This window comes from Salvelinus fontinalis, chromosome 16 (genome assembly GCF_029448725.1).
Source record: "Salvelinus fontinalis isolate EN_2023a chromosome 16, ASM2944872v1, whole genome shotgun sequence".
NCBI lineage: Eukaryota > Metazoa > Chordata > Actinopteri > Salmoniformes > Salmonidae > Salvelinus > Salvelinus fontinalis.
Genome location: NC_074680.1, coordinates 28,807,188 through 28,822,121, shown reverse-complemented (window position 1 = coordinate 28,822,121; position 14,934 = coordinate 28,807,188). Strand labels below are relative to the sequence as shown.

The following is a 14,934-nucleotide window of genomic DNA, read 5'->3' as shown; positions in this document are numbered from 1 at the left end:
CTATGATGAAACTTACAGGCCTCTCTCATCTTTTTAAGTGGGAGAACTTGCACAATTGGTGGCTGACAATACTTTTTTGCCCCACTGTACACAAAGAGAAATGGCAAACATATTTATTACGAATAACCTAATTCATTGGCCTACACTTGCTTTAGAGAAGGCCACTCAAGTCCAAGTGTTTAGTGGTGGTATTCACAATACACAAGCACTAGCAGTCGTTGCATGTTGTGCAATAGAAGGCTGTTATGGTATTTTCCCCTCCAAGTCCTCTAAGGAAATGAAGACTACTTTCACCTTAATTCACAGGAAAATGTTAGGTACTGTTTACAATGTAAAAACAAAGCCTTATACAGTTAGAAGACCTATAATTAAGTTATGGTCTAAAGAAAGTGTGCAAACTATCGGGCATTGTTTGAACAATGAAGTAAGTCCTCATTCCCCAAACTACAGGATAAAGTGACAGTTCTGATCATTAATGTTGTGTTATATGTGACATTCAGTGGCAGGGTCAAAGCCCAACTCTAATCTCCCGGAGAGTGGCGTTTCTGATAGCAATACTAGCCCTTCACATGGCAGGATGGGAATATCCCACAGTCACCTGCAACGACCTAGTAGTATCATTTCAAGAGGTGGGGTCACTGACTGGCTATACTGACGGGTACAATAGGCTTGAGAGAGGAGGGGGATGGTTGGATACCGCATCTAATACTTTTTCAAGCACTGCCAGATCAATTCACACAAGAACACAAAGACAACCATCACCACACACACCTGCATGACCCTCAACTTACAAAACACCCATAGATTTCAAACTGTTCCCGCAGCTATGTGAGACACACAAAATGAGTGTGCAACATTCACAGCACTGGCTGTTCTGGTGATATACGGAAATACATGACCACTTCCCCTTCTAATGAGCAAAACCACTTTAATGGCCAGACACGTAGTGGTGAAATCGGTCTGTGGTGTTGTGGAATCATAGACAGTTGTGCTTCTCCCTTCGTTTTTACCCCCCCTCTATTTCCACCCCTTTCTCCCTCTCCCTGAGGCGCACCTGCACTCTCTGCACCAGCAGGACTGACTGTGTGTCGTTCTGGTCAGCCTCCAGGATCAGGTCAGTCAGTTTGTGGATGATGACGTCCAGGGGACCCTGCTCTTCCAGGGGCTGGCTCAGGTCCAGCTGAGGACAGACACAAGGGAGACATCAGGGGTTAGAGGTCAGCAAGGAAACAAACAAGGAAAGCTACTGTACCACCACTGCCATAACCCGTCTTTATTTTGTATGCCTGACGTATATTTTTGGTAACACTCTTGGTAACCTATGTAGGATGATGCAGTAGAGATACAGGACTAGCCTGGCCTCAGACTGAACAGTCAGCGTTATATGATAGGTCTGGCTCCTGTGGTCAGTAGAGTACAGTAGGTCGATACTGCTGTTGTGGAGCCACTGGGGGAGTTATGTGGGTCAGCACACATACCCAGAGGACGGGGACACACACGCACCCTCTCACTAGAAGAGGAGACTGAATTGTGCCCCAAAGCCTCTCTTCTACTAGGGTACATGCTGTTCCCAAATCACAAGGAGCCTCTATTGTGATCTAAGCTGAATGGATCCACTGTAGTGTGAGGGAGGGTTCCAGTGTGTGTGTATGAGAGCGTATTCTGATTCTCTCCATCTCTGGGTTTGTGTGCTTTAGACCATACCCATTTCTAAGTCCCTTTTATCAGCATGTCTGAGTCCGCATCATGTCTGTATGCAACTGGGCACGCGTGTGTGCGTGGCCTTCAGCTAGGTTATCTTCAGCAGAGAGACCATGCCTGAAGAAAAAGGGCCAATAATAAACCTATTTTGGAGACACACACAATCAGCAGGAAAAAAAACTCAGACTGAGTCTAAGGCCCAGTTTCCCGATAGCAATGGAACTTAGGCTTATGAGTGTTTTCATAATGGATCTTTCCTACAAACGGCCCAAGATGCAACATGCATTTCCCAAAACACCACAGTGACAACGTTTGCAAGTGCATCGTGGGAGCATGTGCCGATACTGATAGGTTCAAAAGAAAAGCAGCGCTGCTCCATTCAAATCTTACATTAACATTAGAATTATTCCACAATACTGATGACAGATCAGCTCCTACAGATATCACCTATGGCTGCAAATATTTAGGAAGGCTTATTCTAATGACTACCTAATAATAATGCACTAAATCATATTTGGCACATCCAACTACGGATTTAGCTGTTCTAAACTCAGCAAAAAAAGAAACGTCCCTTTTTCAGGACCCTGTCTTTCAAAGATAATTTGTAAAAATCAATTAAATAAACCATAAACAATTAAATGAACATGCACCAGTGGAACGGTAGTTAAAGACACTAACAGCTTACAGACGGTAGACAATTAAGGTAACAGTTATGAAAACTTAGTAGAAAGGCCTCTTTAGTGTCCTAACTCTGAAAAACACCAAGAAGATGCCCAGGGTCCCTGCTCATCTGTGTGAACGTGCCTTAGGCATTCTGTAAGGAGGCATGAGGACTGTAGATGTGGCCAGGTCAATAAATTGCAATGTCCGTACTGTGAGATGCCTAAGACAGCGCTACAGGGAGACAGGACGGACAGCTGATCGTCCTCGCAGTGGCAGACCACGTGTAACAACACCTGCACAGGATCAGTACATCCGAACATCACATCTGCGGGACAGGTACAGGATGGCAACAGCAACTGCCCGAGTTACACCAGGAACGCACAATCCCTCCATCAGTGCACAGACTGTCCGCAATAGGCTGAGAGGCGCTGGCCTGAGGGCTTGTAGGCCTGTAAGGCAGGTCCTCACCAGAAATAACGTCACCTATGGGCACAAACCCACCGTCGCTGGACAAGACAGGACTGGCAAAAAGTGGTCTTCACTGACAAGTCGCAGTTTTGTCTCACCAGGGGTAGGGGTGATGGTCAGATTCGCGTTTATCGTCGAAGAAATGAGCGTTACACCGAGGCCTGTACTCTGGAGCGGGATAGATTTGGAGGTGGAGGGTCCGTCATGGTCTGGGGCGGTGTGTCACAGCATCATTGGACTGAGCTTGTTGTCATTGCAGGCAATCTCAACACTGTGCATTACAGGGAAGACATCCTCCTCTCTCCTGTGGTACCCTTCCTGCAGGCTCATCATCCTGACATGACCCTCCAGCATGACAATGCCACCAGGCATACTGCTCGTTCTGAGTGATTTCCTGCAAGACAGGAATGTCAGTGTCCTGCCATGACCAGCGAAGAGCCCGGATCTCAATCCCATTGAGCACATCTGGGACCTGTTGGATCGGAGGGTGAGGGCTAAGGCCATTCTTCTCAAAAATGTCCGGGAACTTGCAGGTGCCTTGGTGGAAGAGTGGGGTAAAATCTCACAGCAAGAACTGGCAAATCTGGTGCAGTCCACGAGGAGATCCACTGCAGTACTTAATGCAGCTGGTGGCCACACCAGATACTGACTGTTAATTTTGATTTTGACCCCCCCTTTGTTCAGGGACACATTATTCAATTTCTGTTAGTCACATGTCTGTGGAACTTGTTCAGTTTTTGTCTCAGTTGTGTAAATATTTGTATGAACAAAAGATGCAATATGTTAAGTTTTCTGAAAATAAACACAGTTGACAGTGAGAGGACGTTTCTTTTTTTGCTGAGTTTATGTGGTCTGAGGCAGTCAGTAGGTAACACATTTTAAGTGCAACTTTAGTAACGATGGTTTTTGGAAACAGCTCAGCGATTTAATTACGCTCCAATAAAAAGGTTAAAATTATGAACTTAGCCTTACGGTGATTTTGGGAAACCGGGCCCAAAACTGTCTAATAGCAAGGAAGGATACAGCGAGGCTGAGCATGCGCTTTCTTTCCTATCAATAACGATAGGCATTTCGCAGACTCCAACATCAGTACTTGCTAAATATGCAAATAATTAGGCTTACATGGTATGGAATGACCTTTTCTGTTAAACATTATGAAACCTATTGGTACAGTAAAATGTGTGCTTTAGCCATTGGCCTTATACACACACCCAGAGGATATTTTCCCAGGTACCGGACTGGTCGAGCAGGTAGCCTCTAGCTTGATTCTGTACTAGACGAAAACATTGTCTGTCTTATGTTAAATATAAGAGCACTTGAAAAGCATTGTGTGCATTGACAGCGTTATCAGGGTTATGAGCGTTAGGCCGTTAGCCATTGCTAGCACCAGTGATCCATGTCCCAGAGGGGCTTCAAAAGACATCAATTGCCATTTCTGTTATTGACTCTGATCTTCTTCATTAACTAGAGAGCAAAGTCAATAAAAGAAGTTTAGCTTGCAGCACTAGTCCAAGCAGCTTCGAGAGGCCCCATTAGTTCACCGGAGTCCTTGGTATTCAGTATGGGAGCCAAATAGACACACCTTAACAGCACACAGTGGGTCAAAAACTAAACGTTCAGCCCAGAGAGATGAAAAGCTACGGAACATGGTCTGGCAGTGTAGGCCAGGCTGGTTAATCATTCTAGGAGAGGTGATGGATACATTACTTATTAGCCTTTGTCCTGCTTTGGTAAAAATGTTTTTTTTTTTAATTGTCCTACCTAGTTTATTCATTTAGTTTACACGACAGTCTGGGGCTGAAAGACTCAAAACACACAAGGACATAGGGATACTGTATATACTGTGCTGTGGAGACAACAAACATCAGAGACAGGGCACACAATACTAAAGGCATAGTAGTCAGCAGAGATGAAGAGGACACACTGGTCTCAGGGCTTGCCCTCCAGCGCACGTACGGGTTGTTGGAGAGCAGCCAGAGGATTTGGCTGTGCGCCACAGCTCCTAATCTCCTACTTCCACAAAAAAGAGGTCCTGTCTACAGCGTGGCCCCTCACACACACCAGCAGTGACATGGAAGTCGGTCCCATCCCGCTATGCACGTCATGGATGGAGCACGACCTTGCTCTAGCACGCCCACAGAACTCTTTGCGAAGCCGCTGATGTTATGCTAAACACTAAAAACAGAAATTGGCAATTGACGTCTTTTGAAGCCCCCCTGGGACATGCAGCACTGGTGCTGGGCCATGCCTGTGACAGACAAATAGAAAATACCCACAGTCCGGCAGGGAGAACAGGTCAAGGGCAGAATGTTTCCAGCTTTTATGCTCGTTCTACTGAGGGGCTTTGTGCTGTCACATTCCCCAGAGAAATGTTTTCTGATCTACAGAACAGTGAGGATCTACAGCAGCCGTTTCACTTCCAACCATATACACTGAACAAAAATGGTAAAGTGTTCGTCCCATATTTCATGAGCTGAAATAAAAAAAATCTCATTAAATGTTCCATATGCCTAAAAAGCTTCTCTAAAATTGGGCACAAATTTGTTTACATCCTTGTTAGTGAGCATTTCCCCCTTGCCAAGATAATCCATCCATGTGACAGGTGTGGTATATCAAGAAGCTGATTAAAAAGCATGATTATTACACAGGTGCACCTTGTGCTGGGGACAATAAAAGGCCACTTTAAAATGCGCAGTTGTCACACACACACACACACATGCCACAAATGTCTCAAGTTGAGGGAGCGTGCAATTGGCATGCTGACTGCAGGAACGTCCACCAGAGCTGTTGCCGGATGTCCACCAGTGAAGAAGCTGGATGTGGAGGTCCTGGTCTGTGGTTATGAGGCTGGTTGGACGTACTGCCAAATTCTCTAAAACAACGTTGGAGGCGGCTTATGGTAGAGAAATGAACATTCAATTCTCTGGCAACAGCTCTGGTGGACATGCCTGCAGTCAGCATGCCAACTGCACGCTCCCTCAAAACTTGAGACATCTGTGGAATTGTGTTGTGCGACAAAACTGCACATTATAGATTGGCCTTTTATTGTCCCCAGCACACGGTGCACCTGTGTAATTGTAATGGTTTTGACTTCAGGTAATTGTTTGTTAGGGGTGCAAGGTAGGTCGTGCCTACCAGAGAAAATATTGATGTCTCCTATTTTTGGAGGGAATTAGTCCTGTCTGGTCCGTCAAGTCTACACCAATACAAAGGACTCATGTAAAAGTCAGTATAGAAATAAACTTTTCATAAACCATTAATAAAACAATGGAAATAAAATCAAAACCAATGTTCTTTTGTGTTTGCTGTATTAAGAAAAGAAAATGATCACACAATCAATATCAGTCACAAAATAACAACCTTAATTCACTTGTAAATGTCCAGTACCTCAGGCATCCAAACTTGGGAGACATCTGCGGCATTGTGTTAGGACAAAACGGCACATTTTAGAGTGGCCTTTTACTGCCCCCAGCATAAGGTGCACCTGTGTAATGATCATGCTGTTTAATCAACTTCTTGATATGCCACACCTGTCAGGTGGATGGATTATCTTGGTTAAGGAGAAATTTTCACCAACGGAGGTAAACAAATGTGTACACAAAACCTGAGAGAAATAAACTTTTTGTGCATAATGGAAAAATTCTGTGATCTTTTATTTCAGCTTATGAAACATGGGACGAACATTTTACATGCTGCGTTTATATTTTTCTTCAGTATAGTGCCAGGTTCTTGCACCTCCCTGGAGCCATAGGGTAATTGGACTCATGTCTCAGCAGTGTCTCCCTCGCGCTCTCCTACCTCACAGTAGAGGAGTGTGGAGGTACTCAAACCAAGCCATCTTCATGACGGACCAAGTTTTGGTCGCCACTGCTTTTTGACTGTCCAAACGACTGGAGTCCAGTACTCATTTCTCACTGTAGGTTTGAGATCACTGAGAAGCTGAGCTGAACTCCAGGGCGGAGTGAAGACAACAGCTGCTGAGCCTGTGCTCCAGTGACTCTCCTAAAGCCTGAGAGAGACGGAGGAAGGACGCTACTGTTGTGCTGCTCTCTCATCTGAGGCTTCATTACTGAAGGCCTGCTGCTCCCATGCCAACAAGTCTCACCCTCACCCAGGTCCACAGGAGAGGGCAGATGGCTGGGGTGATACAGTGCTAGAGGTCAAAACAGGTCAGAGATGAGCATCTCTGGCAGAGATCTAGATAAAGAGCAGTTTTTTTCCTCACCATGAGTGAAAAAACATAGGCCTCCTAAGATCATGCTACAGAGCGATGGGACTGGAGGGAAGAGAGGAACAGTAACATTTCTTCCCTGAAGGGATGGAATCCTGTTAATGTTTTGTGCTCATAAAATAGACAAGAGCTACATCCTTACTAATTATACATTCAAACCACACCCAATGGGTGGGTTGAAGACACTAAAATCCCTCAGTCAGTCAGTATTCCCCATACCCCCACAGGTATTGTTTAGTCACTGCAATAGGCATCCAACTGGTTACCTCAAGTATACAGTCGATTAAACTCCTGAGTCCCTGAACTAAGCTGTAAAATGAAATCCAAAAGATCTCCCTCATTAAATGTTGGATTCCTCTGACTAGTAGCTACTCCCAATAGACTAGAGGAATAGACTTTACGGAGTGAGTCTTGTCAATCTCGGTGGGCTTCAATTAAAATTATATACAATTCCTATTTTTGATCAGTGGGAGAGATACAGTAACAACCAGGAAATAAACTTGAAATTCCCTAGCACTCAGCGCATGATAAACATTTTACAAAAATTTTCCTGGGCAGCAACGGTGTCCATTTCCTTGCCCGGTTCAACTTGCTAGCAGAGAACATTGGCTTCCCCTAAGTCTGGTGGGTTAATATGATCAGCTCCGAAACATACAGACTAATGTACGGAGCCTTGGGAGAAGGCTGCTTTCTCATGAGCTCAGGGCAAACGGGTCAATATTAATGAGGTTGTGGAAATCACTTAGAGAATGATTAGCATGAATGGAGGGCAGAGGAGGACAAGAGGGAGAGAGTAAGATAGGACAGATTGTGGATATATGAATGAAACGGATGAAGATAGCGGAACCTTACTCTTCATCCTCAGACTTTTTCACCCTCACAGAGAAATCCTGAAGTTTTTCCCACACTAGAAATGGAAATATGAAATGAGCTCCCTAAGGGACGACCGATTTAGGTTTGTTCACAGAGCATGATGTCACAATCGCTGCCATGCCCTCCAGATGTTCTAAATCTCTGCCATTGACATTACTGACTGATTTTCAAAACAGGGACATAAATGTTGCTTTATTGCAAGCTCTGCTCCAATAAATGAGTGATATTACAATTAGTGGGCCTATGGAGGAAAACTGGCTATCATGGCCCCAGGAAGGTTCTCAGCAGGAAAGGTTCAAACTCCTTTGCTTAAAATAGAACAATATTCTCTCGCCATTTTTTGTCAGCCTCAGTGAGTCCCATGAATTAGGTATTATTCCCAGAAAAACTGAAAATGTAAAAGTTACCCAAACACTGCATCAAAAGGGAACAATAAAAGCCTGTTCACAGGAAAATGAACTGTGCAGATGTTTATACAAGGCAAAATGGAGTAAAGCATATGATTATTTTGGTTGCCATTATTGATGTTGTTTACCACCAGTCTACTAGAAAAGACTTGGCTGTTATACACAGGGTCAGCAATCGGGTCAGCTTGAAAACTACAAGGACACAAGTGAGGGCTGGAACAGGTGGTGTGTGTGTAATGGGTTTAACCTTGATCAGACCACCTCTTCCTCAGATTCACCACACAGCCAGACAGGAGCAACAACACAGATAAGAGCTGTCCTTGTACAGTAACTCTATAAAAAGGAGTCTTGAAGACAACATCCCAATTCAAAACAAACAGGGCTATTGGGACCAGACTGGCTCACTATATTGTGAGTGATTCCGCCCATTATCGTCTACGGATTTTACAGACTTCCCCGGAAAGCACACAGACCTGCAAGAGGACATTGTCATGTTTCACTAGCTGTGTAACATTTAATTTCAAATGGTTGTCATCTCATCCAACTGTCCCTATATGTTTGCAAATATCAGGATCAGAAGTCGGTATTAAAAACAGCACTTTAACACAAAACAGAATGTAGCTAAATACAGTGGGGAGAACAAGTATTTGATGCACTGCCGATTTTGCAGGTTTTCCTACTTACAAAGCATGTAGAGGTCTGTCATTTTTATCATAGGTACACTTCAACTGTGAGAGACGGAATCTAAAACAAAAATCCAGAAAATCACATTGTATGATTTTTAAGTAATTCATTTGCATTTTATTGCATGACATAAGTATTTGATCACCTACCAACCAGTAAGAATTCCAGCTCTCACAGACCTGTTAGTTTTTCTTTAAGAAGCCCTCCTGTTCTCCACTCATTACCTGTATTAACTGCACCTGTTTGAACTCGTTCCCTGTATAAAAGACACCTGTCCACACACCCAATCAAACAGACTCCAACCTGTCCACAATGGCCAAGACCAGAGAGCTGTGTAAGGACATCTGGGATAAAATTGTAGACCTGCACAAGGCTGGGATGGGCTACGGAACAATAGGCAAGCAGCTTGGTGAGAAGGCAACAACTGTTGGCGCAATTATTAGAAAATGGAAGAAGTTCAAGATGACGGTCAATCACCCTCGGTCTGGGGCTCCATGCAAGATCTCACCTCGTGGGGCATCAATGATTATGAGGAAGGTGAGGGATCAGCCCAGAACTACACGGCAGGACTTGGTCAATGACCTGAAGAGAGCTGGGACCAGTCTCAAAGAAAACCATTAGTAACACACTACGCCGTCATGGATTAAAATCCTGCAGCGCACGCAAGGTCCCCCTGCTCAAGCCAGCGCATGTCCAGGCCCATCTGAAGTTTGCCAATGACCATCTGGATGATCCAGAGGAGGAATGGGAGAAGGTCATGTGGTCTGATGAGACAAAAATAGAGCTTTTTGGTCTAAACTCCACTCGCCGTGTTTGGAGGAAGAAGAAGAATGAGTACAATCCCAAGAACACCATCCCAACCGTGAAGCATGGAGGTGGAAACATCATTCTTTGGGGATGCTTTTCTGCAAAGGGGACAGGACGACTGCACTGTATTGAGGGGAGGATGGATGGGGCCATGTATCACGAGATCTTGGCCAACAACCTCCTTCCCTCAGTAAGAGCATTGAAGATGGGTCGTGGCTGGGTCTTCCAGCATGACAACAACCCGAAACACACAGCCAGGGCAACTAAGGAGTGGCTCCGTAAGAAGCATCTCAAGGTCCTGGAGTGGCCTAGCCAGTCTCCAGACCTGAACCCAATAGAAAATCTTTGGAGGGAGCTGAAAGTCCGTATTGCCCAGCGACAGCCCCGAAACCTGAAGGATCTGGAGAAGGTCTGTATGGAGGAGTGGGCCAAAATCTCTGCTGCAGTGTGTGCAAACCTGGTCAAGAACTGCAGGAAACATATGATCTCTGTAATTGCAAACAAAGTTTTCTGTACCAAATATTAAGTTCTGCTTTTCTGATGTATCAAATACTTATGTCATGCAATAAAATACTAATTAATTACTTAAAATCATACAATTAAAATCATACAATGTGATTCTGGATTTTTGTTTTAGATTCCATCTCTCACAGTTGAAGGGTACCTATGATAAAAATTACAGACCTCTACATGCTTTGTAAGTAGGAAAACCTGCAAAATTGGCAGTGTATCAAATACTTCTTCTCCCCACTGTATATGTGAAATGCATTCATCCTGTAAACAATGTGAAAACACTTTGGTATACTCTGTGACCCTGTGCCCCCCACTCACTCCCAATACAGCATCTCTCCCTCGTTATAATAAGGGATGACCGCTTTATTCATGGACTAGCATAACGCCGCCAGAGCATGATAATGGTTGCCATTGTCTCCCGTGAGGCGGCCAGGCCACAGGAGCCACTGACTGGCACAGGGCTCATCTTTCTGGCAGCTCGCACCCTCACCGACTCAAAAACAAAACCTGCAGGTGTCGGTCTGCACTGTGGCCTCTCGATTGGCCAGTGACAGCAAGAGCTGGGCCATAATGGACAAAAATCCATATTGTGATAAACTGCCTGAACTGATGCAATACCAATAAATAGAACAATACCTTTATAAACATTAATGTTAACCATGTTTAAAAATATATATTATCCTTTAACCCATAAGAGTCTAAGCCCCATCTAAGACGGGGGAGGGGGATTCTAACTAAGCTATAGGGAGTTGTTTTAAGAAGGTAATACCAAGGATTATTTTGCTATTTGAATTCTAACATGCTGACTACACAGGGCCCGGGATCAGGACAAGCAGGTTGAAATATCAAAACAAACTCTGAACCAACTATATTAATTTGGGGTCAGGTCGAAACGCACAAAACATTCATAGACATTCAGCTAGCTAGCTCTTGCTAGCTAATTTGTCCTGGGATATAAACATTGGGTTGTTATTTTACCTTAAAACGCACAAGGTTATTTTTTTCAGGGATCTTTGTAGAATTTTGACCCATTTTGGGTCACACAAAATTGTGTGTCCTCTACTTCGACAATTAATCCACAGATAAAATGGGAAAATTAGAACATTTCTAGTAATCTCTCCTTCAGTGGACATTATATGGCAGTTGGCAACTAACTAAGGTGCACTAACCACCACCTGGACTGGAGTGTGGACTTCAGCTCAGTTTTCAGAATCACCCACATGGGTATATGCTCCTAAAAGCCAATGAAGAGATGGGAGAGGCGGAACTTACAGCGCATCAAGCAACAAAAATAGAACCAAGTCCTATTTTAAGGCCTGACTATGCAGAGGCTCGTTGATACACAAGAGCAGTTTGGATGAAATTATTGAATAACATGTTTGTGTAAATTAATTTTGTAACGCGAGCAGTGTGGCCAGCATGTTAGACCCCTTGAAGTATCAAAAACAATACATACACATTTTTTGTATGAAAAATAATTTTTGGGCCTTACTGCCATTATCCCATACAAACACATTGAATAACAGATTCACTACACTGAACAACATAAGCCCCCCCCCCAAAGAAATCAAAAGGAAGTTTGTTCTGAAGTGTCTGTCCAATATCTGAGAGATATACAGTACCAGTCAAAGGTTTGGACACACCTACTCACCTACCTGGCCTCCACAAATCACCCGACCTCAACCTAATTGAGATGGTTTGGGACGAGTTGGAATGAAGAGTGAAGGAAAAGCAGCCAACAAGTGCACTGTTGGAAAATAATTCCAGGTGAAGCTGGTTGAGAGAATGCCAAGAGTCTGCAAAACTGTCATCAAGGCAAAGGGTGGCTACTTTGAAGAATCTCCAATCTAAAATATATTTAGATTTGTTTAACACTTTTTTCAGTTACTACATAATTTCATATGTGTTATTTCATAGTTTTGATGTCCTTACTATTATTCTACAATGTAGAAAATAGTAAAAATAAAGAAAAACCCTGGAATTAGTAGGTGTGTCCAAAATTTTGACTGGTACTTGTATGCATGTATTTAACCTCAGATTTTTGGTACTGAACAGTGTGCATATATACTTCCATTTGTTTTTTCAATTGGTACCGAGGGACCTTAAGATGAGTCGTGAGGCCTGTGGGGTGTTCTAGAGCAAAACAGAACCGACATGTACATGTTCGTGAGAGATTCTCACCTTTCCACAGAGGGGTCATATTAGTATGCAGCCCAAACTGTTTGGAAGTTACAGACAGAAGTTGGTAGATTGGCTGAACCGACTTCAGACGAGTCCCAAGACGCTTGTGGCGGTCGTAAAGCAAAATGGAGAACACGATCGTGTTGGTCTCATCTTTCCATAGAGTTCATAATAGTTTGTAGGCCAAACCTGTCGGATGCTACAGACGATTTTGTTAGAAGACAAATAACGCTCTAGCTCCGTCACCTTTTATCGCAGAAGCGGAAGCAAAAAAAACATAGGTGGATGCAGTGGATTGAGAAGCATCCAATGCGAAAAGACAGATCTCTAGCTTAAACGGACAGATTGTTATGGGGAATTCTGTATTATGCTAATTAGATGTTCATGTGGGCACAGACATCGACCTTAGGGGGTTAAACTACTACTACTAGTTTGATGGTTGTGGTCATCAATTGTCCCATTAACAGTCAACCATATTATCAAACGTATTCCATTTCAAACTTCACATTGCTCGAGTATAGGTTACTTATCATAATGAACGATATTAGCAAAATGCCTGTGACACATGATGGTCAGTGTCAATAATTTTCAGTTTATTGTCCCAGCTATAGTGACAGCACAGCTAAAATTATGAGAAACAGCTGAGTCTGAGCATGGAGAGGACAGAGATAGCCCTGGTGGTTGTAGAGACAAGTGTGTGTGTGGTCAGTGTATTAAGAGGCAAGGGGTGTGGGCGCCACAGGCTCTGGGCTGTAACGATCTGCTGGCCTCCCATGAGGGTTGAGAGCGTTCAGAAACAAAGCGCTGCTTACTTTGGGACCATTCCCAGGACATCTTTCTGTCTGGGTGTGCTGAAGATATCGTCAGAAAAAAACAAAAAACACAAGAACACAAAAGACGGCATAGAAAAACAGCACAAAAGGAGAGGCAGAGAAGAGGCAGGGAGATAAATAGCTCTCCATTTCCTCTTCAAGCTACAGAAGCCCAATAAATACAAACATCTTGGAATTTGTTTGAACGACTTAGTATCCCGTTTGAAAGGCTTAGTAGATATAACAATTGTTTATTTTTTACTAAAATCGTTCAAAGACACTTAGTCGTTCACACGATATAATTGTTATTTTGTCTAATCAAGCCTCATTTGTTATGCAGTTTGTCAGACAATGTAATTGAATGGTTGCTGCAACCATTCATTCACTGATTCCATCCATTGATATGATTTGACACTTCTTTGATAGCCTAAAGCAGGGTTGCTTTTGAATACCATAGCACGTAAGTGGGTGAGTGTGGAGAGAGGTGCAGGGCGTAATTTAGCAAATTTAAAAAATGCCCTCACTCCGGCTGCAATTTCACTCTGATACTGCTTAGCCACAAGCGTTGGGCATGCTCTGCCCAGAATATTTTGTTTCCATTATCATTATTAGTTTAATTAGGGCTATTTGGTTGAAATTACTTAGCCTACCAAAACACACAATAGCCTATATCTAGTTTATATTCTACATTCTAACTAAATGTAAAATCCAAAAATCCAGATAGCTGATGTTCTGAAAGAACTGTCAAATCTGGATCCCTACAAATCAGCTGGGCTAGACAATCTGGACCCTCTCTTTCTAAAATTATCCGCCAAAATTGTTGCAACCCCTATTACTAGCCTATTCAACCTCTTTCATATCGTCTGTGATACCCAAAGATTGGAAAGCTGCCGTGGTCATCCCCCTCTTCAAAGGGGGTGACACGCTAGACCCAAACTGTTATAGACCTATATCCATCCTGCCCTTCTAAAATATTCGAAAGCCAAGTTAACAAACAGATCACCGACCATTTCGAAATCCCACCGTACCTTTTCCACTATGCTATCTGGTTTCGGAGCTGGTCATTGGTGCACCTCAGCCACGCTCAAGGTCCTAAACGATATCATAACCGCTATCGATAAAAGTCAGTACTGTGCAGCCTTCTTGACCTGGCCAAGGCCTTCAACTGTCAATCACCACATTCTTATCGGCAGACTCAATAGTCTTTGCTTCTCAAATGACTGCCTCGCCTGGTTCACCAACTACTTCTCAGAGAGTTCAGTGTGTCAAATCGGACGGCCTGTTGTCCGGACCTCTGGCAGTCAATGGGGGTGCCACAGGGTTCAATTCTCGGGCCGAATCTTTTCTCTGTATATATCAATGATGTCGCTCTTGCTGCTGGTGATTCTCTGATCCACCTCTACGCAGACGACACCATTCTGTATACATCTGGCCCTTCTTTGGACACTGTGCTAACAAACCTCCAAACGAGCTTCAACGCCATACAACACTCCTTCCTTGGCCTCCAACTGCTTTTTAAATGCTAGTAAAACTAAGTCCATCACAGTGCCATCCGTTTTATCACCAAAGCCCCATATACTACCCACCACTGCAA

At 43.7% G+C, this 14,934-nt stretch overlaps 1 protein-coding gene across 2 annotated transcripts in view; it reads right to left on the bottom strand.

Moving 5' to 3' along the window:
• The window catches only part of LOC129812951 (inositol-tetrakisphosphate 1-kinase-like), a 58,013-nt gene that overhangs the window by 29,245 nt on the left and 13,834 nt on the right, over positions 1 to 14,934 (bottom strand). For both annotated transcript variants that reach the window (XM_055864965.1, XM_055864966.1), the window contains one exon: positions 1,055 to 1,180. In XM_055864965.1, the coding sequence (XP_055720940.1) occupies positions 1,055 to 1,180 (126 nt within the window). The remainder of the gene's footprint in view (positions 1 to 1,054; positions 1,181 to 14,934) is intronic.